The sequence below is a fragment of the Podarcis cretensis genome (assembly GCF_951804945.1).
Source record: "Podarcis cretensis genome assembly, chromosome: 16".
NCBI lineage: Eukaryota > Metazoa > Chordata > Lepidosauria > Squamata > Lacertidae > Podarcis > Podarcis cretensis.
The window spans coordinates 20,986,117-21,006,690 of NC_137186.1; the positions used below are offsets into that span (position 1 = coordinate 20,986,117).

The following is a 20,574-nucleotide window of genomic DNA, read 5'->3' on the forward strand; positions in this document are numbered from 1 at the left end:
CTCAGCTCCCCATGGGTTGCTTCTTCGTGCAGCCAGAACAACACCGTCATGCAAAATGTGTACCCCTTTTCTCTGTGCCTAAGGGGTGCTGTATTAAAAAATAAAGCTCTTTCTGGCCACCTCATTGTATGTCTGTGCGCACACATGTACCATGTCAAGGTATACCCACCACTCCTGCCATGAGGGTGACAGCCCCATTATTGCGTGGAAGAGCACTTTGTTTCTTCTAGAAAGAGAAGCATGCTATGCTTGCTAAAGGCTTGCCCTTCGTTTTTGCTTTCTTTCTGCAGAAGCACAAACATCTTTGACTATGCCTATATCGACGCTTTTGGGAAGGGGAAGCAGCTCACTGTGAAAGAGTGCGAGTACCTGATCGGGCACCACGTGACCGAGGAATTTTACGGCGTGGCGACAGCAAAGGAGGTTTTGCAGCGAATGGTGGGCAACCTGTTGAACATCGGGAAGCGGTAAGAGCCCAGCAGAGCGTTTCGTCAAAAGCCCTTTCTGGGAAAACCCAAAAATCATATGTTCAGGTGGCAAAATGCTGCAGCTGCTAAGAGGCAGCTACAAAGTGGGAAGTCCAGGGTCCAAGTCTCCTAGAAGTCTTCTGCTGCTGATCTGATAGGTCAGAAGGCAGGAACCTCAGCAGCTGGTGGAGCTAATAGCTGGCAGAGCCAGCTAATTCCAGTCCTGTCCATGTCCTCCCAGCTAGGAGTTGAGACTAAGGAGGAGGAGGAAGCTGATAGGCAGGGCCATCTCTTGGACTGACTGCAAATAGAAAGGCAGGCTGGTTGGGGCAGAGCAAGGTAGGTGGGGTAGTGCCCCCATTGGCCCTGATCAACCAGTTTCATGAACATGAATGAAAGCATAACCTTTGCCTTTGCCTGTTTCTGTTTGCCAGGGAAAGCACTGATCAGTCCTACCAGCTCCTGCGAGACTCCTTGGATCTGTACCTGGCCATGTACCCAGACAACGTGCAGCATCTCATGCTCCAGGCTCGATTATACTTCCACCTAGGAATCTGGCCAGAGAAGGTACTTAAAGCCTTGTGTGCCATCACTTGCCCAGGTTCCTGCCCCAAAACACGCAAGCAAAGCCCCTTGCTTGCCAGTAAGAAAATCTTAAATCAGGCAAGCCGCAGTATGGCCTTGGCAACAGACACAGTGCTCAGGGGTCACAGTGCAGGAGTTCAGGAGCAGGGCAAGAAGTTCTGAACTGGATAGAAGCGGCAAAGGTCTCCCAAAATGTTTCCCAGCCATGCCTGCCAAGCCTTTAAAGATGAGGCGTGGCATGCTCTCTCGTGAGACTCTACAGCCTTGCGGAAATGTCAGGGTTGCAAACATAATAATAATAATAATAATAATTTTATTTATACCCCGCCCTCCCCAGCCAAGGCCGGGCTCAGAGCAGCTTACAAGCAATAATAAAAACAAATTGAATGATTACAACTTAAAAACAAAATTAAAATACAACATTAAAATATGGAAACATTAAAATATTAAAATGTAGCCTCATCGCAGGAGGAGAAGGAAAGGAAAAAAGAAAGAAAGGGAGGGAGGGAGTGAATCAAATTGGCTCCAAGCCAAAGGCCAGGCGGAACAACTCTGTCTTACAGGCCCTGCGGAAAGAAATCAAATCCTGCAGGGCCCTGGTCTCATGAGGCAGAGCGTTCCACCAGGCCGGAGCCAGAGTTGAAAAGGCCCTGGCTCTGGTTGAAGCCAATCTAACTTCCTTAGGGCCCGGGACCACTAGGGTGTTGCTATTTATGGACCTTGAGGCTCTCCGTGGGGCATACCGGGAGAGGCGGTCCCATAGGTACGAGCGTCCTAGGCCGTGAAGGGCTTTAAATCTGACCCTGTACTCTACCGGGAGCCAGTGCAGTTTGAAAAGCACTGGGTGAATATGCTCCCGTGGCAGAGACCCCGTGAGGAGCCTCGCTGCAGCATTCTGCACCCTCTGGAGTTTCTGGGTCAGCTTCAAGGGCAGCCCTGCGTAGAGCGAATTACAGTAGTCAAGCCTGGAGATGACCGTCGCATGGATCACTGTGGGCAGGTCGGGGCGGGAAAGGGAACATGTGTTCTGTCAGAGCAGGAGGGTCTGCTCCCAGTCTCTCTACCCCATTGTCTGTGGCACCAGCTCACGGAAATGGCAGCTGTTTGCAAAGGTGCATTATTTTGCCTTTCTTCTTCAAAGGTGCTGGACATCTTGCAACACATCCAAGCGCTGGACCCCTCCCAGCACGGAGCAGTGGGCTATTTAGTTCAGCATACTCTAGAGCACATTGAACGGCGGAAAGAGGAAGCGGGGCCTGACGTGAAGCTCCACTCGGAGGAGAAACACAAAGACGTCTGCTATTCTGTCGGCTTGATTATGAAACATAAGAGGCGAGTCCATCCCGTTCCATTCCTCCTCCTCCGCTCAGTATTCTGTGCTTGTTTGGTGTCTTGCAGCATTAGATGTTTGCTTTCAGTTTGAGGATCATCACAGATTCAAGCACCACCAATAACCTAGTTCCGGAAGCAAGATTAGTATCTGAATATCCATGGAAGTTCCCTGTTACATAGTTAAAATGGCAGAACCAGCAAGTACAGGCAGGATCAGAGCTGCTCATCCCCCAATCCCAATCGGCTTCCAAGCTGAACCTCAGCAACAGTGGCAGTAATGCCTGTGGGAACTGATTCAAAATAGCTTGGTACCCTAAGCCCAATTTCAGCCATTTGCAGGTGGGAAAGGGTTACCGTTTTTTTCTCCATAATGCTCTTTGGGGAAAATTGGCTGGGGACCATCTGCCAATTGAATCTGTGAAGGAGCTTCACTGAGCACCTACCCAACGATGAAATGCAGGAATGGGTTGGCTGTTTTGCCCTAAAATCTGGGCTGAAAGTTCAAAAGTTCAGCCCAGTCAAAAAAAGAAAGAAACATGATCCGGATGAAACAAGCAAAATTTGTCCCCAAATGCACAAATGCCTTTTATCATGAAGGAACTAACATACAAAGCTGCAAACCAGAAAAAATAGCAAATTTTATCTACAGCATTTATCCATCTGTATACCGTAAGAATGGGGTTAAAATTAGCTCCCTGGGAACACTGTTCTATTTCTGTATTCGATGTTATTTTTAGTTGGCTTTGGACATGTTGTACAAAGACCAGCAGATAGCAGGGATATATATAAAGGGGGCATAATTTTTGTGTGGCCCCCTGGGAAAACATGTTATTACAACAGAGAGAGAAATTGTAGTTCCTGAGCCATTGAAGCTTCTCCTGGCATGGATTTTTTTCATGTACAAAGAGTTATCTCTTAATGGGTCTGTTTCACACATAACACTAAGCCATAGTTTGTTTAACGAATCATGAGCTGACCACGATTTAACTCTCAGGTGATCAAACAAAGCATAGGTTTTTTCTCCAAAATTTGGTTTGTTTTCCAGCTGTTCTTGTGGCTTGGAGAGCATCTTAGGTGGCCCAACAAACACACGGTTAGGGAATTGGGCTTGGTTCACACATAATGCCAAGCCAAAATTAAAAACAAACCATGCTTTATAAGCCTGCAGCAAACCATGGTATACAATTATTGTTTGGGAAAATAAGCAAACCATGGTTTAAGTTACAGGGCTGGGTTCACACGGTCAAACAAATCAAAATCAAACTAAGCAAACCATGGCTTAGTGTTTTTTTGTAACCCCAGCTACCATTTAAGAACAGCAACAAAACAGCAGCAGGAAGATTGTATGACAATCTGGGATGCTGCTATTGAACACTGTAAAAGGCAATCCCAGCTTCCTCAGCCAAGAGGCAGATTTTTCAGTACTCTTGAGATAACCAAGGTTTTTTTCATTCTATCAGGTTCAAATAACATGATGATGGTTATTGATTACCATAACACTATGCAAAATCCTTTGTGGAAAAGTTGTGATCCATTTGAAATTATTGATGTTTTGCTCCTTTTTTGTGGTGTGTGTGTGTGTGTGTGTGTGTGGTTTAAGTAGATCATTCTACTTAGAGTAGACCTTCTACTCCTTCCATATACGAGGCTTGGATACTCTCCTTTGTGATGTTGTCATGTGAAATTATGGCTGCAATGAAGGGGGGGACAAGAACCCTTTTTTCCAATAGGATACCAGTCTCTTATTTTCCTAAGGGTGTTTTGCAATTGTCAACAGTTACAGCCATAGAATCAGAGAAATGTATAGGAGGATATGGACCCAAAGGGTTCTGGCTGCACAGAACCTCTTGATTCCACCCAGGCACCCCAATGCGTATGTGCTATATTGCCTCCGATTTGACTGTCAATTGAGTTGTGCGCCTTTCCCCACCATTTTTCAATTTAGATATGGCTATAACTGTGTCATCTACGGCTGGGACCCGGCATGCATGATGGGGAATGAATGGATCCGGAACATGAACGTTCATAGTTTGCCGCATGGTTCCCAGCAGCCCTTTTACAACGTATTGGTGGAGGATGGATCGTGCCGATACGCAGCCCAAGGTAAGCAGCACTGGAATATTCTCCTTTGGGGGAAACGTATTCAGCCGCTTCTGATGTGGAAAGAAACCCCAGGTCTTTAACATATGCCAATGAAGCTGTGCAAATCAGGGGTGCAGGCTGGTGTTAGAAACTGAGATATGAAAGCTAGGAGCTAAATGGCACCTTAAGCCTGTGAAAGGCAGAATAGAAATATTAAAGAATAAAAATAAGCATGCAGGTGAAAAGTAATATGGGATAATGCTCATTGTCTGTCTCATGAGTATAAATAAGGTAAGAATTGTAAAAGGACGTAGTGTAGTCTGCAGATCAAAAATGCTATGCAAGTAGTAATTGAAAAGATGGGATCTTCCACTAGAGGGTGCTCTGTACCACAATACAAACAGGTGTTTGGAAGGGTTTTTCTTAAATATGCAACCTGCCATATTTTTTCTTATTCTGAGTCTCGAGCTTCACACTCAGAAGTGCACAGATGATAGGCACCTAGCTGGTTCTTTAAACACTAGTATTGCCTGGGTGATGGATATGTATCTCCATTAGTTTAAGATGTATAATTGTAGATGAACTGGTATTTAAAAAGAAATCATCTCTTTCTCTCTGCCTGCTTCTCTTCATCTTCTCAAGGCAACTCCCATCAGACCTAGTCAGAAGAGCCAGTGGCTTGGGATTATGGGAGTTGTAGTCCAGCAATGTCTGCAGAGCCACAGGTTCCCCATCTCCGCTTTCAGCATCTGCCCACAGGGCCTGAGGCCAGATGGTCCTGATCCAGCGGGCTTTTCTTGTGTTCTTACGACGACAAGTGTTTCCTTGGGGAGAGCGTTCAGCACAAACAGGGAGTCATTGCCTCATTGCCACCCTCAACACCTCCCTCAGAGAAGACACATGAAGGAAGGGCCTCTGGTGGCAACTGCAGGTCCAATCCCTATAGGGCAGGCATAGGCAATCTCCAGCCCTCCAGACGTTTGGGACTACAATTCCCAACTACATCATCCCTGACCACTGGTCCTGTTTGCTAGGGATGTAGTCCCAAACATCTGGAGGGCCGGAGTTTGCCTATGCCTGCTATAGGGATTGGCTTTTTGCAGACTCATACAGCCAAATTACCAAGAGGGGCATATTCCCGGCTCTGACACTGTCCCCCCCCCCCCCCCGAGTATTCTCTGCTCTGAATGGCAACAGAGTCCCCGAATAACAGCAGATACGAGCCACTTCTTCAGGGGAGGTTGGTCTGTTGGGGCATGCAGGATTCCGCCCTTCTGATCTCTGCCTGCCCACAGCCAGACCCCACCTGCCTGCCTTCTTGCTTACAGGATGTCCAGGGAGAAATCCTGCCTGCCAGCTTCCTCCTCCTTAGCCCCGGGGTTGCCCTTCTAGAACTTGTCAGAGAGGAAGACAGGGACGGAAGTGGAATTAGTTGGCCCGGCCTGCCTTTGCCCCTGACTCTGCCTGTTGTTGCCTGGTGTCATGACCCTGCAGTCATCTTCCAGGGATGAGGCAGAGACTCTGAAGCAAAAGGCAATGGGTGTGCAGGCCCAGCTTCAGAAATGAGTTCAGAGAGACCTGGGGCGGCTAGTACCCCCCTGGCCTGGAGAGGGTGGCACTGCCATCCTCTGACTCAGAGGACTCCACTGCAGGAGGACTGGAGGAAACCCACCCCCGCGCTCCATCGCAATAGGAGGTTCCAGGGGCAGGCTGGGCCTTTCAAGTAGAGCAGCAGCTCCTTGCAGATGGTAATAATCGAGCTGCACCTGGTGCTGCTGCCACATAAATAGCTGTTTTAGCCTGTTCCTTGCTAGAGTAACTTCGGAGCTCTGTGTTCCCCAGAGCCTTGCCTTGTTTACTGCCTGAACCTTGACCCACCAGTGTGGCCTTGCCTTCCCGCACTGCAGAGCCCCACAGCCTCCCCGCTTTTTGCCCTGCCAGTCCCAAACAGGCACCAGGCACCCCCACGGATCTTTTTGTCAAGCTTGCGGAAACGGTTACCTTCCCTTCGTTTCTTCCTCTTGCAGAGAACCTGGAGTACAACATGGAGCCCCGAGAAATCCCTCACCCGGACATTGGACGCTACTTCGCAGAGTTTGCCGGCACACACTACCTAGCAAACGCTGAGCTGGAGTTCCGGTACCCCGAGGACCTGAGGCTGACGCTTGCGGATGTCCAGAAAACGTACGGGAACAAGGAATGAACTTCTGTCTTTGCTGGTGTGAAAGATGGCTTTTGTGCGGTGGCGGCAGCAGCGAGAGCTGCGTCAAGGGGAACCATTCTTGACAGTTCTCCGGCTTAACTAGGGATCACATTTTGCTTGATAACTAGGGGTGAAGTTTTTTGTTCTTTAACCACCCAGCTAAAGCCGTGCCAATACTAGTGAAATACTGCAGGACACCTGAGCTGCTGAGGTGTGCAGATGCTATTTGTCGGAAATGACTTCTGCGTACGAAGTACATGGTCCTCCTTACCGCTCTTGGACCTCGAAAGCTCTTTGTTTCCCCACCAAAGACTTGGGGGCGTGTTTGGGGTGGCCCTGAGACTGGAAATGTTGGCACCTTACGGACAGGGTTAGTCCTCCACATTTGCGGTGCAATGAAGGTCTTGAGTTATGTGCATACCCTGGAAAGAACACGGCTTTTTCACAGACCTCGTTGCCCACCTTCAATTCCATGCAGCCCTGTGCCAAAATCTTGGGAATTATATTGAAACTTCTTTGTCCAAAGATCTTGCACTGAGCCGATCTCCTCCCACCGCTCCAAACTATCGCTCATGCTAGCTTTTTTCTCCAGGCTTCACAGATTCCATTACACACACAAACACACACACCACACTCCTCTTGCTCTGCACCAGTCTTGGAAGGAGCTGCTCATGTTGCTGTGATATTTCCCTGTGCCTAAAGAGGAGTATCCATGCTGTGCTGTGAAAATCTCACGTTTGTCAAGACAAATCTCCTGGGCTTTGTGTGTGTGTGTGTTTGTGTAGTCAAGGGCTGCCAACCTTTTGGAACCAGTGGGAATTTTGAGATGATGCCATGGGCACCAGTCACAAAATGGCTGCCACGGGTGTGGGTGTGTAGCGTGAAAGAAAATGGCTGCCGCCCCCCAAAATGGCTGCTCAGAATGGATGGGAGGGCAGGTGGTCCAGTCCTGGCATCCAATGAAATTACGGCGTGTTTAAAGCAGGGGAGGGTGTTGAATGTAGGAAAGACTAAGCAAACAGAATCGGAGCAGGAAGAGCACAGAGTCCCTCCTGCGTTGTGAATTTTTGAGGGGATGTTTACTGGGGCCTTTTGTGAGTGTTGTACGAGGTGCCGGTGGGCACAATGTTAGTGACCATGGTCCAAACCAAGCTCCATTTGGAGGAAAACGGGAAGTCCTATTAATCAGGGAACGTCCACGAAATCTTAGTTACTTGATTTGCAGCCCAGCAACCAGAAGGGTACCTAAGCAGGCTGGGGGGAAACAGCTGATTGTGCACCTTTGTATTTCGTTAAACACTGTAAACATGCACTGCGAAGAGGTGGGAAACATGTAATTTTAAAATGGGTGTCTTTCTAAGCAAAGGGCAGTCGATATTTACCGGATTGCTGGCTTGGGAAGGCTTCAGGTAAACTATAATTATCACGTTGCGAGGGGTAAAGCAATCTGTAGTTTTGAATGTTAGTAGCAGAGAAATCATTCCTTTCAGGAGAACTCTTTGTAGTGCATGCGGTATTTCTAGTAATATTTTAACCAGCGTATATCCTTGTGAAATTCTCTCAGGGATGGGCAATCTGTGGCCTTCTGTTCTTGGGCTACATTTCCCATCATCCCCATGCTGGTTGGGGCTGATGGGAGCTGGAATCCAACAACACATGGAGGTCCACAGGTTCCTCACCCCTCTTTTACGTTATCGGCTGGGGACAACTTGAAGCAGTTTAGAGGGCTAGTCCAAGAGAGCCAAAAAAACCTTGAAAGCATTTGTAGTAAATGGAATCAGAACTGGAGAGACAAAATCCTGCATAACAGGTGTGAGGGACCTCTGGCCTTCCAGACGTTGCAGAACTACAATTCCCATCATCCCAAGCCTTCTGCGTTCACTGGGGATGAAACGAGTTCTTTCCCCCATTACGTTTTACTAAGTTTCAACATACAGAATTTCGTCTTCCTTCTCATTTTTACCAACTTCCCACCCCATTTTCCATGCGAGTTCTCATTTCTCTCCTGCTGCTGCACCCTGTCTTCCATCAAATCATAACCTCAATATTATAATCTAATTACTTCTGCCGCTCGTAGCTCAAATCCTGCTCTCGAGTTCATCATGCTATAATATTTATTTAAATAGTCTGAAAAGGCCATCCATTCTTCCATAAAACACTCATCATTAGATTGTCTTGATTTTGCTGTTAATTTTGCCAGTCGTGCACAATCCATTAACTTACCCATTCTTCTTTGGTTGGAATTTCTCCTTCCATCCATTTCTGCGCCTGTAGAATCCTAGCTGCTGCTGCTGTTACCTACATAAACAACTTCCAACATGACTTTTGAGAGGGGATTTCTGCCCCTATCATCCCTAACGTAAATGCTTTGGGCTTTTTTACATATATAGGGACGAAGGGAGTTCTAATTCAGCAGCATCTGTGGGGCCGGAGGCTCCCCGCACCCTGCCCTACAGTTCTCAGTATGACATGAATCCCGATTCATCATTTCAGGGGTAAGAACTTTAGCAATACACTGAATTTCTCCCTCTCTTTTGGGGAAAGATGCTGCTGCTCCTGCTCCTCCTCTGCAACTAGGGAACAATGTGTCTGCCTCAACCTCCTCCGCATGCAGCTGGCTCCTTTTTAAAGCATTCATCTTTAAAGCTGGCAGGTCAGGACCCTGTACCAAGGTGGGCTGCAGCAGCAAGTGCTACCACCATAAACTGAATATGGTTTAAAAAAATAAATGAATGAAAAAGCAGGTCCCCAAATGCATGCTTTGGTAAAAGACTGAAGACTGCTGCTTTTAAAAGCGTGGCAGGATTCCTGCCACTGAGTCTTGGGCCCTGCATCAACACTAGGCATGTGACCTTGACTGAAGACTGCTGCTTTTAAAAGCGTGGCAGGATTCCTGCCACTGAGTCTTGGGCCCTGCATCAACACTAGGCATGTGACCTTGATCCAAAAGCTCCTTTAGTTCCCTTTTCTGTGTTTTTAGTAGTCAGATACTTGGCCTGTGGTACTTCCTCCCAAGGTGCTCTCAGATTTTGGTTTGTTTGTAAACCTCTTAGAACTTGTCCTTTATATGGAAGGTGCTATATATATATATAAATAAATAAATAACTCGAAACAGTATAATGATATTAAAAAAGAATACTTTGTACAGCTAATCTACAATATGCAGTTTTGCTCACAAAAATGAGATTTTTAGAGGAGAGTTTCAAACATGGAGGGGTTGGAGGGGGGTCTTCTTATCTGCCCTTCTCCTTTGTTCTTGATAGCATCTCTGAAACAAAATGTTCACTTCTTCAGGTTATAATAACTGTGTTTATATCTATCTTGTCTTCTAGACTGTTAGTCCATAGCTATACTTTATTCTACTAGTAGTCGATGGCAGGACTACAGAGGGGGGTTAATATAAATGAGTGTCTTTGCTTGGGCATTTCTATATTTTTAAACAGGGTGGATTCTGGGCCTGTGGTAGATATACGAATGAAAGTCCCTTTGCTGCTGTGATTTATCATTCTGTGGAACTGCATCAGCCGCCCTGTCATAGTGAATTGTGTGTGTTCAAAGTGACTGCTATATTGCTGGCTCTCCATGCACTAGTTTTGTTTTAATTTATGCACAATAGGTTATTTTTAAAAGAGGTTCTTGGCTTCAAGCCTGCTTGGGGAAATTACACACACACACACACACACACACACACACACACACACAGCTTTTTGACCAGCTCGTAGGCCAAATACTCCTTTCCAGCCCTTTCTGTCCTGTCTGCAAGATTTTCCCCAGGCCACATATCCTGTTCCATGACTTCATAGAATTGTAGAGCTGGAAGGGACCCTGGGGGTCATCTAGTCCAACCCCTTGCAATGCAAGAATATGCAGCTGTTCCATCTGGGGATCAAACCTGCAACCTTGGCGTTAGCAGCACCATGCTCTAACCAATTGAGCTACCCAGGCTGAATTCCTGGAGTGCTTCTGCCTGGCTGGGATATGTTACTGAACTGTGGTGATGCCTCTCGTTTGTCTCACTGGAGAGATGGGGGGAGGGGCAGGGAGTGGAGATTTGTGACTTTTTTGTAGCTGGATCGTGGTCCTTGGTACAGAGGGAAAAGTTGCAGCTGTTGCTGCACCTACTTTTCGCCACCCACTATCATATGGCCCCCCCAGCCTGAAAAGCCTTCCCCATAACCCCTACATCTAAGCCTCTCCATTATCTCTGCTGGTTTGGAACTGCCTGTGGTTCTCCCAGCGGGAAAAAGAAATGCACTTTACACATTCCCAGAGGGGGCTACCTTCTTTATTAACAGTTTCCTAGTCTGGGTCTGAGGCCTGGTATTGAAAACAGGTCCTGAGATTGAGAGCAAGAGCTAAATTTGTGTGAGAACTGTGGCCAAACAGAGACATGTCTGTACAACTGGCACACGTACTTTCCAAACTTAGGAATAATTATGAGACTTGAAAGTAGGGCAGTTAAGTGATTGTTGTGGCCTCTGCTCAGAAGCATATCTCACCACGTTTGATGCCCAGGATTTTAAGGACTTGAGGGTATTCCTGCTGGGTCAGATCAAGCATGAAGATGTAAGACTAGCCTTGCTCGATCAAGCCAAGGGCTCCTCTAGGTCTTCTAGATGTGGGTGGACCACAGCTCCCATCACCCACAACCACCTTAGCCTAATGGTCACAGGTGGTGGGAGTTGAAGTCCACCCATGTGGACTTCTCATCTAGCATCCATTTCTCATTGTAGTCAACCAGATGCCATGGGTAAGCCATCAGGCAGGTTCCAAGAGCACCATCACTCGTGTGATCCCCAGCAACTGATTCTCAGAGACATATACTGCTTCTGACTGAACATAGTTTCCGTTTTTCATTCAGTCCAAAGCACATGCACACTTTAGCCCAAATTCTTCCTACCTCCCCCAACCCCAAGCTCCAATACCAGAAGAGATTCGGGCTCAAAGGAAAGTGGCCAAAGCAATGGACAACAGAGAGAGAAAGAAGAATCGCACCAACACACCGCTGACCTGCACCTCCTTGCGTTATCAGAGCAGGTGCATAAGCAAACAAAGATGGCCGCCACTGTTGGGTGGCTACAAGTGTTTGACTGAGAACATATCCCAGAATTCTCTGGAGAGTAGGAGGGCTCCATGGCAAATTTGGAGAGCCTTTCCCAAATGTCTAGATGGAGAGCCAGAAGTCAATGGTCGTTTCCAATCATTTCTGACTGTTGGCCATTTTGCCTGGTGCAGATGGAAGTCTAGAAGCATCGGGGGTGGGGGCATCTCCACTGAGTGTTGACTAGGACAGTTTTTGTTGAATGTCGCTCCTTCCTTTGGATGATTGAACCTGAGCAGAGAACCTTGTGTAACTTAATGGTTAAGGTCAACTGGTAAAAACGGTCGTTCATCCTAGAGCGGCAGGATGCGTTGCTTCCTTGAATGAACTCTTTGTACTGATAGGTGCATAAGCTCTTTGCATGGAGGATCGCTGGATTGAGGCTGTGGACTTTTTTCTTTTTCTTTTTTGCATCCAACTTGTGAATGATGGGAACACTCTGGTGAACTGGCAATATGTTATTTTGACTGCTGTGGATTTTCCAAAACTTATTTTTCATGAAATGCTTCAGGGTGGGTGTTGGGTTTTGTTTTTTTTTCCTGGAGGGGTTGAGGGAGTTGGGAGTTTGTTCCTAGACTATATGGTTGGGGAAGAGATCCCAATAAAAGTAACTACTGCTTTAAATATTGACTCTTGGTCTTCTGTATTAAAACTTCCTACATTCCAGTAATTTCATTCTCTCTCTCAATTTATTTATTTTTAAATCCTGTTTTACAATTTAGAGTATTCGATTAAACAACCTTAAAATATAAATGACTTCCCTTCTCTTTCCATGGTTCATTTTGCATATCATAAATCCCTGCATATTTTATATAAACTAAACCATTCAATATTCTATTATTACATTCATTGAAACTTGCTTACACTGCTGAATTTATCTTAATGCTGCCAACGTTTTCAAGTGTACACAATTTCCCCCCATATATTCAATAAACATTTTCCATAATGAATTGAAAAAAAATGTTTAAAAAACCAGAGTCCTTTTTGTTGGGGATAATTCAGATGGAAATTCCCAAGTGTCAGAAAAGCTTGCTGGTTTTTTTGTATGCCACTACTGCAGCCTGTGTTTTGTTAGCCCAAAAATGGAAAACGAGCGAAGTCCCAACTAAAGAATGGCAACTTAAACTGATGGAATATGTGCAGCTTGCAGACCTAACATATAGAATAAGAGAACAAGAAGAACATACATTCCAGTAATTTCCACCAGAAGTAGCTATGTTAGCCTTTTGTGGCAAAAATTCTATCAATGGCCACCAGCCATGACGGTTGTGTACACACTATGTGTGTGTAGTGGCAGAGGCAATATTCCTTTGAATGCCAGATGTTGGAATAATCATTGCGCCATCCGCTCTTCACAAACTCATGAAATGACAACTGGTGTAGGAATAAAGGTGTTCCTGTGTGTGTTCTTGTCTCTCACCTGCGAAACATCGGAATGTACATAAGCAGAAACGGTCCATAGGAACTGCGGGTAACCAGGGATGATGCATCACCCAGTGTCTGACCACATTTGCTCGTAAAAATAATGGCTTTGCCTAATTGTTACTGTCTGGGTTAGAGTACAATATGCTTGGCTGGCAAGAGTGCTGCAGACTGACAATTACGAGGCTGCTTTAAAACAACAACTACTACTTTTTTTAAAGCCCAACTTGGGTCAGGCAAATTGTAGGGGATTGCAAGGACGTTAAGGGTTCAGGCCGCTGTGCTTTGACGAACCCTTTTCAAAGTGTACAAAATGGTGGCTTGTTTTTTTACCTCTCTGTTTTCAAATGCTTGTTGTTGTTGTTGTTTAGTCGTGTCCGACTCTTCGTGACCCCATGGACCAGAGCACGCCAGGCATTTCTGTCTTCCACTGCCTCCCACAGTTTGGTCAAACTCATGTTAGTAGCTTCGGGAACACTATCCAACCATCTTGTCCTCTGTCATCCCCTTCTTGTGCCCTCCATCTTTCCCAACATCAGTTATTTTCAAAAAGTTGCTAACTGGTAGGGTCTCAGTCTGCTAGGCCCCTGGAAACCAAGACGAGCTGTATATATGCTGAATTTCTCTCTCTCTCTCTCTCTCTCTCTCTCTCTCTCTCTCTCTCACACACACACACACACACACACACACACACACACCACATCTGCACTGTAAATTTACAGCACTATCATTTCAATTTAAACAGGCATGGCTTCCCCTAAAGAATTCTGGGAACTGCAGTTTGTTACTGGTGCTCAGAGTTGTTAAAAGACTCCTCTCTCACTCCCCTCACAGAGCTACAATTCTTAAAGGTTTCCTGGGAAGAGGGCTTGATGATTAAACCACTCTCAAATTTGTAGCTCTGTGAGAGGAACAGCAGGTTGGCAACCTTAAACTACAGCACCCTGGTACACAACCCACTAAGCCCTCTGGGGCAGCATGATCATTGCGGGACTCCCTGGAGGATGAGAAGGGCAGAGCTTTTGCTTCCCAGTCCTGCGTTTGGAAGAAGCACCTGGAAATGAGACCCAGCACATCAACGAGGCACATGGGAATGAAAAGCAAATCCCCTTGAAGAATCCAAAGGACAATGGCGATAAGTCTTTGTAGCTGACTGTAACACGGCTGAGCGAGGTGTTTGGGGCAGGAGTGGGGAGAGCAAATGCTCTAAACTTACTGAAGCTTGAATCCAACCTAGTGTAAATGCATCCCAAGCCAGTTTGAGGTGGCATTGGTGGTTTTCAAATCCCCCTTTTTATCATCGCAACCACCCTGCAAGGACGGTTAGACTTGAGACAAAACGACTGGGTCAAGGTGATCCCGGGAGCTTCATTGCCAAGTAGAGATTTGAAATAAGCTTTCCCGTCTGGGTCTGACTCTTTCTACACCACAGCACACCAACTTTCCCTAGATGGACTTTGTTAGGTATTCAGATCTGCTAAACACTATTATTATATTTTAGGTATTTATTGTATTTACTAGGGGCTTCTCACTCTGCAGACGCCGGTGGCGCTGTGGGTTAAACCACAGAGCCTAGGACTTGCTGATCAGAAGGTCGACAGTTCGAATCCCCACGACGGGGTGAGCTCCCGTTGTTCAGTTCCTGCTCCTGCCAACCTAGCAGTTTGAAAGCATGTCAAAGTGCAAGTAGATAAATAGGTACCACTCCGGCGGAAAGGTAAACGCCGTTTCCGTGCGCTGCTCTGGTTCGCCAGAAGCAGCTTAGTCATGCTGGCCACATGACCCAGAAGCTGTACGCCAGCTCCCTCGGCCAATAAAGCGAGATGAGCGCCGCAACCCCAAAGTCGGTCACGACTGGATCTAATGGTCAGGGGTCCCTTTACCTGTACCTTCTGTGCTCACCAACCCTGCCTACCAACCAAACACTTTACCACCCTCCCTTCTCCCACACATGGCCAACCTCCCCTCCCTTTGACTAAACCCTTTACATCTCACCCAGCCCCTCGCCTATCCCCTCACAGGTCACCTGAAACCCTGCTGCCTGCCCCATGTGCTGCTTGCTCACTTGCCTGACCTGTTACCATGCTGCACTTGATGTGGCCACCCACTGGCAGCCAAGCAAACTGCAGCATGACAACAGCCTTACATTTTTATGTCTATAGGAAGATACCCCACCTTTCCTCCAAGGAGCTCGTGGTGGCATACATTGGTTCCCCCCCCCCTTCCCATTTTATCCGCACAACAACCCTGTGAAGTAGGTTAGGTTGAGAGACAGTGGTCTGGCCTAAGGTCATCCAGTGGATTTCATAGCCTAGGGAGTAGAACTCCAGTCTCCCAGATCCAAGTCTGACCCCAAACCTTGAAGCAGGGGGAATAAGTACTTGCTGTTTTCCTTGTCTGCTTCTGCTACAAATAAACTGGCAGGACTGTGGTTTGGCGCCAGTGGAATTGCTGGGGGGGGGGAGTTTCCCTCTCCTCGTACGTGCAGAATTTTGCCCTTGTGCTTGGCAGTGAAGGGGGGGTGCTCTGCCCAATAGCCCGACAGCGTGCGGAAGTCAACATGCCACAAGTGTGTGGAGCAATAAGATAAGAAATTCACTGGAAGGGAGGGGGTCTGCACCCTGCAGATGATACAGAAACTGACAGCTCTTTGCCTGCCCTGACAGGCAGGCAAGCGCAATTTCACACTTCTCCCCTGTCAAAACACCCTTCGACAAGCTGACGTGGAAGCAGATTCCTCAGACATGCTGCCTTGTATCTTCTAGGAAACCTGTCTTGTTATGGTGGTGTTCGGAACCAGAGATAGGCAGGAGTGCCTTAGTAGGCAGATTTCTGTGTTTTGACGGCATAATTAATTTCTCTTTGCTAGTCAGGAGGATGTTGCCACGTGAGCAAAGCAGCTTTTAGAAGATGATGTGCTTAGATGTGAGGGCTGGGCATGAGAGATGATATGCACGCAGAACTATAGGAAAACATTGGAACAGATCGCAACATATGCCCGTCATCGAATCTCACGGCCCTCTGAGCCCCTGGTTGTATGCCGTGCATTATTGCGCCATTGATTAGGTTAGCGAGGGCAGCCTCTCGTCTGCGCTCCCTGTCTGGCTCCTGAAGCCATTTGATTCGTCTCCTATCAGCTCTTCCCAAATTTCATATTAGTTTATTCCTCGTTTTGGTTCCTTCCTCCAAACAGCTCAGAGTAAGAGCATAAAAAGAGCCTGCTGGATCAGGCCAATGCCCCATCTACTGTATTTTTCGCACTATCGGACGCACCCGACCATAGGACGCACCTTGTTTTAGAGGGAGGGAACAAGAAAAAAAATTCTCTCCCTCTCTGCACAGCGCCCCTTCAGTGAAGCGGCAGGAGAGCTCCTTCCATTTCTCCTCCCGCTTCGCTGAAGGGGCGCTGTGCAGAGAGGGAAAGCTGTGCAGCGCCTCTCCAGCGAAGCGAAGCCAGGAGAGCAAGAGGGGTCAGTGCGCACTGACCCCTCTCACTCTCCAGGCTTCAGCAAAAGCAACGTGAAGCCAAGGAGTGCAGTGGGAGTGCTCCCACTGCGCTTCAGAGGCTTCGCGTTGTTATTGCTGAAGCTAAGGAGCCTGCATTCGCTCCATAAGACGCACACACGTTTCCCCTTAATTTTTGGAGGGGAAAAGGTGCGTCTTATAGAGCGAAAAATATGGTAGTTCTCACAGTGGCCAACTTAGATGTTTGTAGGAAGCTCACAACTTGGACCTGAGCTCAGCAGCACTCTCTCTTCCTGTGGTTTTCAGCAACTGGTATTCAGAAGCGTTACTGCCTCCAACTGCAGATGTGCATTAGTTTCAGAAAGTATGAAAAATGTCATGGAGCTGGTCCCATTTGGTTAGATTTCCCTAGGGTTGTAAGGGACCTGGGAGGCCATCTATGTAGTTCAACCGCCTGCTTAACAGAATTTATTTATCTCACTAACAAAATTTATATACAGTGGTACCTCAGGTTACGGACACTTCAGGTTACAGACGCTTCGGGTTACCGACTCCGCTAAGCCAGAAATAGTGCTTCAGGTTAAGAACTTTGCTTCAGGATGAGAACAGAAATCGTGCCTCAGTGGCGCGGCAACAACAGGAGGCCCCATTAGCTAAAGTGGTACCTCAGGTTAAGAACAGTTTCAGGTTAAGAACGGACCTCCAGAACAAATTAAGTTCTTAACCCGAGGTACCACTGTACTCCTTGTTTGTAAGCAAACCTCTCAACTGTTTGCAATATTATATATTGTGATTATATATATATATATATATATCACACAAACCCATTAAAGTTATTGATTGAAACCCTTTTTTAAAAAATGGGATTTAAAAAATATTCAAAGGATGATGAACAGCAGCTTAAAAGAGATAAAACACATGTCACTTCTCTATGTCTAGGTAACCTTGCTTGATTAAAAAAGTACAGTGAAGATGCCATGCTAAATGATCGCTTCCTTACAATAATCCCAGACAGATGGCCATCCACAGGCCTGAAGAGAAGGACATACCAAAAAGATGACGGGACTGAGAATCTTGTTTCATCTCTAGTAATGGGATGGCATCCTTCACTGAGACCGCACCAGCTGGCCAGATCACAGCACACTGGGGCGGCTATGTGGCCCCCGTAGGAGCCAACTCCCCAATAAAATATTTGAGGGGACCACCCCACCCAAAGTTGGTGGGCATTGCCATTCAAATGGTGTGCATGTGCCGCATCTTGTGGACAGGGCTTATCCCCCCAAAATTTTTTATTCAATTTGGCACAGAGTTAGCCATGAGCAGGACATCCCACTACCTTCTCTCTTGTTTTCAATTTTTCTTTTCCAACAGGTCGTTATTCTGTGGCTGCCAAGCCTCCTCAGCCTTCCTTGGACTACTCTGGGAGAAGCAAACCCTTCGTTTGATTGGTTTTTTTTTTTTTTTTTTTTGCTTCTGAAAATGACCAGGTTTCTGTGAAGACACCAATCACGTCCGTCCTCTTAAGCAGCCCCCTTGTTGGCTTGAGTTCTGTTGGCACTCATCACCTGTGTTTGCTATTAGAGGGAGTGATTTAGCGTAGCAGAGAGAAAGAGAGAGAGATTTGGCTTTGCCCCAGACTTTCAACTCTCCACTTAGGGCTGATCTTTAACTGGACAGTCCCTGAAAGCTGTTCTTCATATTCCCCTCTGTAGAGATCTCTTTAGCAGCCTGTGCTTTGCAGCATTCTGAAATCAAGGAGGGTGTGTGTGTCTATTTATGCAGTCAAGAGGCCAAGTTGTTCTCCATATACCCAGGGGAACATTTAGCCTAGTCCCCCTAATTCACTGACCCTGCACCACTGTAGACAATGCTATGCAAGGTAGACCAATGGTCTGACAACAGCTTCCAGTGTTCTTGTTTACATTGGGGAACCACACGGCAGAACAAATTATTTTATTTTGCTTTCTTTCGTGCTGGCAGCGTTAAGAATGTGGACATGACCCTGTCCTGTAGCTGCATCCCATCAAATAAGGAATGCTTCAATTATGCAACCTTGCTCTCCCTTTCTCCCCTTAACTGCCGTGCAAGGACTGCATCGATGCTGCAGTCCCTTGCTCTTGCCACAGGCAAACCTGGCCTCTGTTCAAATAGCAGCACCGTTGGTTGATGGGCAGGGAGAGGGGAAAGTTGCTCAGCAGACCAAATGTGCATTAGAGGCTTCCTGGAAGCCTTTGCTGGAACATTTGCAGCATGTGATTCGAACAGCACCAAATCCTTGGTATTCTTTCTGTGCGTGGTGGCCTTCCCCAATCCGGTGCCCTCCAGAGGCTTGGGACTACAATTCCCATCAGCCCCAGTTAGTTGGTAGGAGCAGCTCTCCCTCCCTCCTCTCTCGTCTCCTTGCATGTTATTTTTCTTGTGTTGAGTCAGGACCCCTGTCAGGGAAGCTTCTTCCTTTCACAAGCAAATCTCTTCCTGTTTTCTTTTTCATCACATTAGGAGGGTCCTAAGAGCTGGTGAGTAGAGATGGAAGGAAGAAACCATTCCAACCAAGGAGGAATGGCAAACCAAATTGATGGACGATGCTGAAATGGCAAAATTAGAATCAGAAACCAAGAGGACAAGAACTTCAAAAAGGAATGGGAGTAAAATTTATAATGTATTTAGGAGACCATTGTAAGCAGATGAAAATATTAGGACTTTAACCACACTTGTAAAGTAACCAAAAATATGGACAATTTAGTTGGATATAAAATTTGGATAACAAACTGATATGCAGTTGTAAACATTGTCATTTGGACCCATGGAGGGGATGGGGTGGGGTCCCAGAGAAACCTCTTTATATGGTTTTTTAATTGCTTTTGTTATATGTTTATATCTTCTTAAAGTCAAATAAAAATTATTTATCAAAAGAAAAAAAAGCTGGTGAGTAGGGTGGTCTGCTTTGAGACACTCCATCATAACCTGAGCCTTTTCCTGAACGCTCACCCATCATGGATACCCAAGGACACTAGCCACCAATGATCTTGTGCCTAACATCTGCTAGAACCCCAGCATACAGTCACAACCTTGCAGCTGCAGGTTACTGTAGAACTTAGAGAGCCAACTCTGTCTCACCTTTTCAGGAGAGGCAAGTATTATTTGATCCCTGCCTTTCCAATTTCCTAAATCTCTCTACCCTTGCATTCTCCAAATCTCCGTTGTTCGCATTCCCTGGGGCATCTGGAACTCTACCACAGCTCTGCCAGTTCCGGGTAGCACCCTTCCCCATTCCTTGTACAGCAACAGTTAGACAAGGGACGGGAAACTGGTGATCTTCCAAATGTGCTTGGGTTCTGACTCCCATCAGCCCCAACCAGCAAAGCTCAAAGGCCATGGATGATGGGAGTTGTAGTCCAGGACCATTCAGAGGTTCCTCCCCCCTGCCTTTTTGATGTCTACACCTGACCCAGTACCAGGTTGTCAGGTGTGCATGCAGAAACCAGGCCCTGTGAACAATAGGACTTTGCAAGACTGGGGCCTTCCTAAGTTTGTTCTGAAGAGGCAAGGCACGGCCACACAGGTGAGGCCAATTGGTAACTCACAGCACCTGGTGGCAAGAGCTGGGAAGGGATATAAGGTCAGCATTTTCCCTTCGGCTCTTTGCCAAAGCAACATCTTCCCTGCCTTGCTGCATTTGACTCCTTGACTTCTTGCTTCCTGACCCTCGGACCCTTGGTTTCCTGACTCCTGGCTTCTGGACTCCCGTTCCTGCTCCCACCCCGCCATCTTGCCCCCGGTCCCAACGTCCCCAGCTGGGACGTCAATTGCCCTTGAACCGGACCATGACACAGGTGCTGAATTCTAGAAGGACGAAACAGAATCCCCACAGGTTGGGGACCTTGCTGAGGATCTCCTGGAGGGTTCTTCTGGAGGGA

General features: G+C 46.9%; 1 protein-coding gene and 1 long non-coding RNA gene across 3 annotated transcripts in view; one reads left to right on the forward strand and one right to left on the reverse strand.

Annotated features, from left to right (window-relative positions):
- Positions 1–19,766, forward strand: part of FBXO21 (F-box protein 21) — a 36,332-nt gene extending 16,566 nt beyond the window's left edge. Inside the window, exons 8-13 of one of the 2 annotated variants that reach the window (XM_079956755.1) lie at positions 291–467; positions 902–1,034; positions 2,194–2,384; positions 4,330–4,487; positions 6,494–6,650; positions 19,571–19,766. In XM_079956755.1, coding sequence (XP_079812881.1) covers positions 291–467; positions 902–1,034; positions 2,194–2,384; positions 4,330–4,487; positions 6,494–6,650; positions 19,571–19,586 — 832 coding nt within the window. In that variant the 3' untranslated portion in view covers positions 19,587–19,766. Of the gene's footprint in view, positions 1–290; positions 468–901; positions 1,035–2,193; positions 2,385–4,329; positions 4,488–6,493; positions 7,420–19,570 lie in introns of those variants that run through there. The other variant, XM_079956754.1, reaches the window with a different exon arrangement.
- Positions 7,430–12,699, reverse strand: LOC307205076. The gene is made up of 2 exons (XR_013833834.1): positions 9,607–12,699; positions 7,430–9,521 (listed from the first exon to the last, which is right to left on the reverse strand). It is a non-coding gene; the product is annotated as an uncharacterized lncRNA (long non-coding RNA).
- Positions 19,767–20,574: the final 808 nt, after the last annotated feature.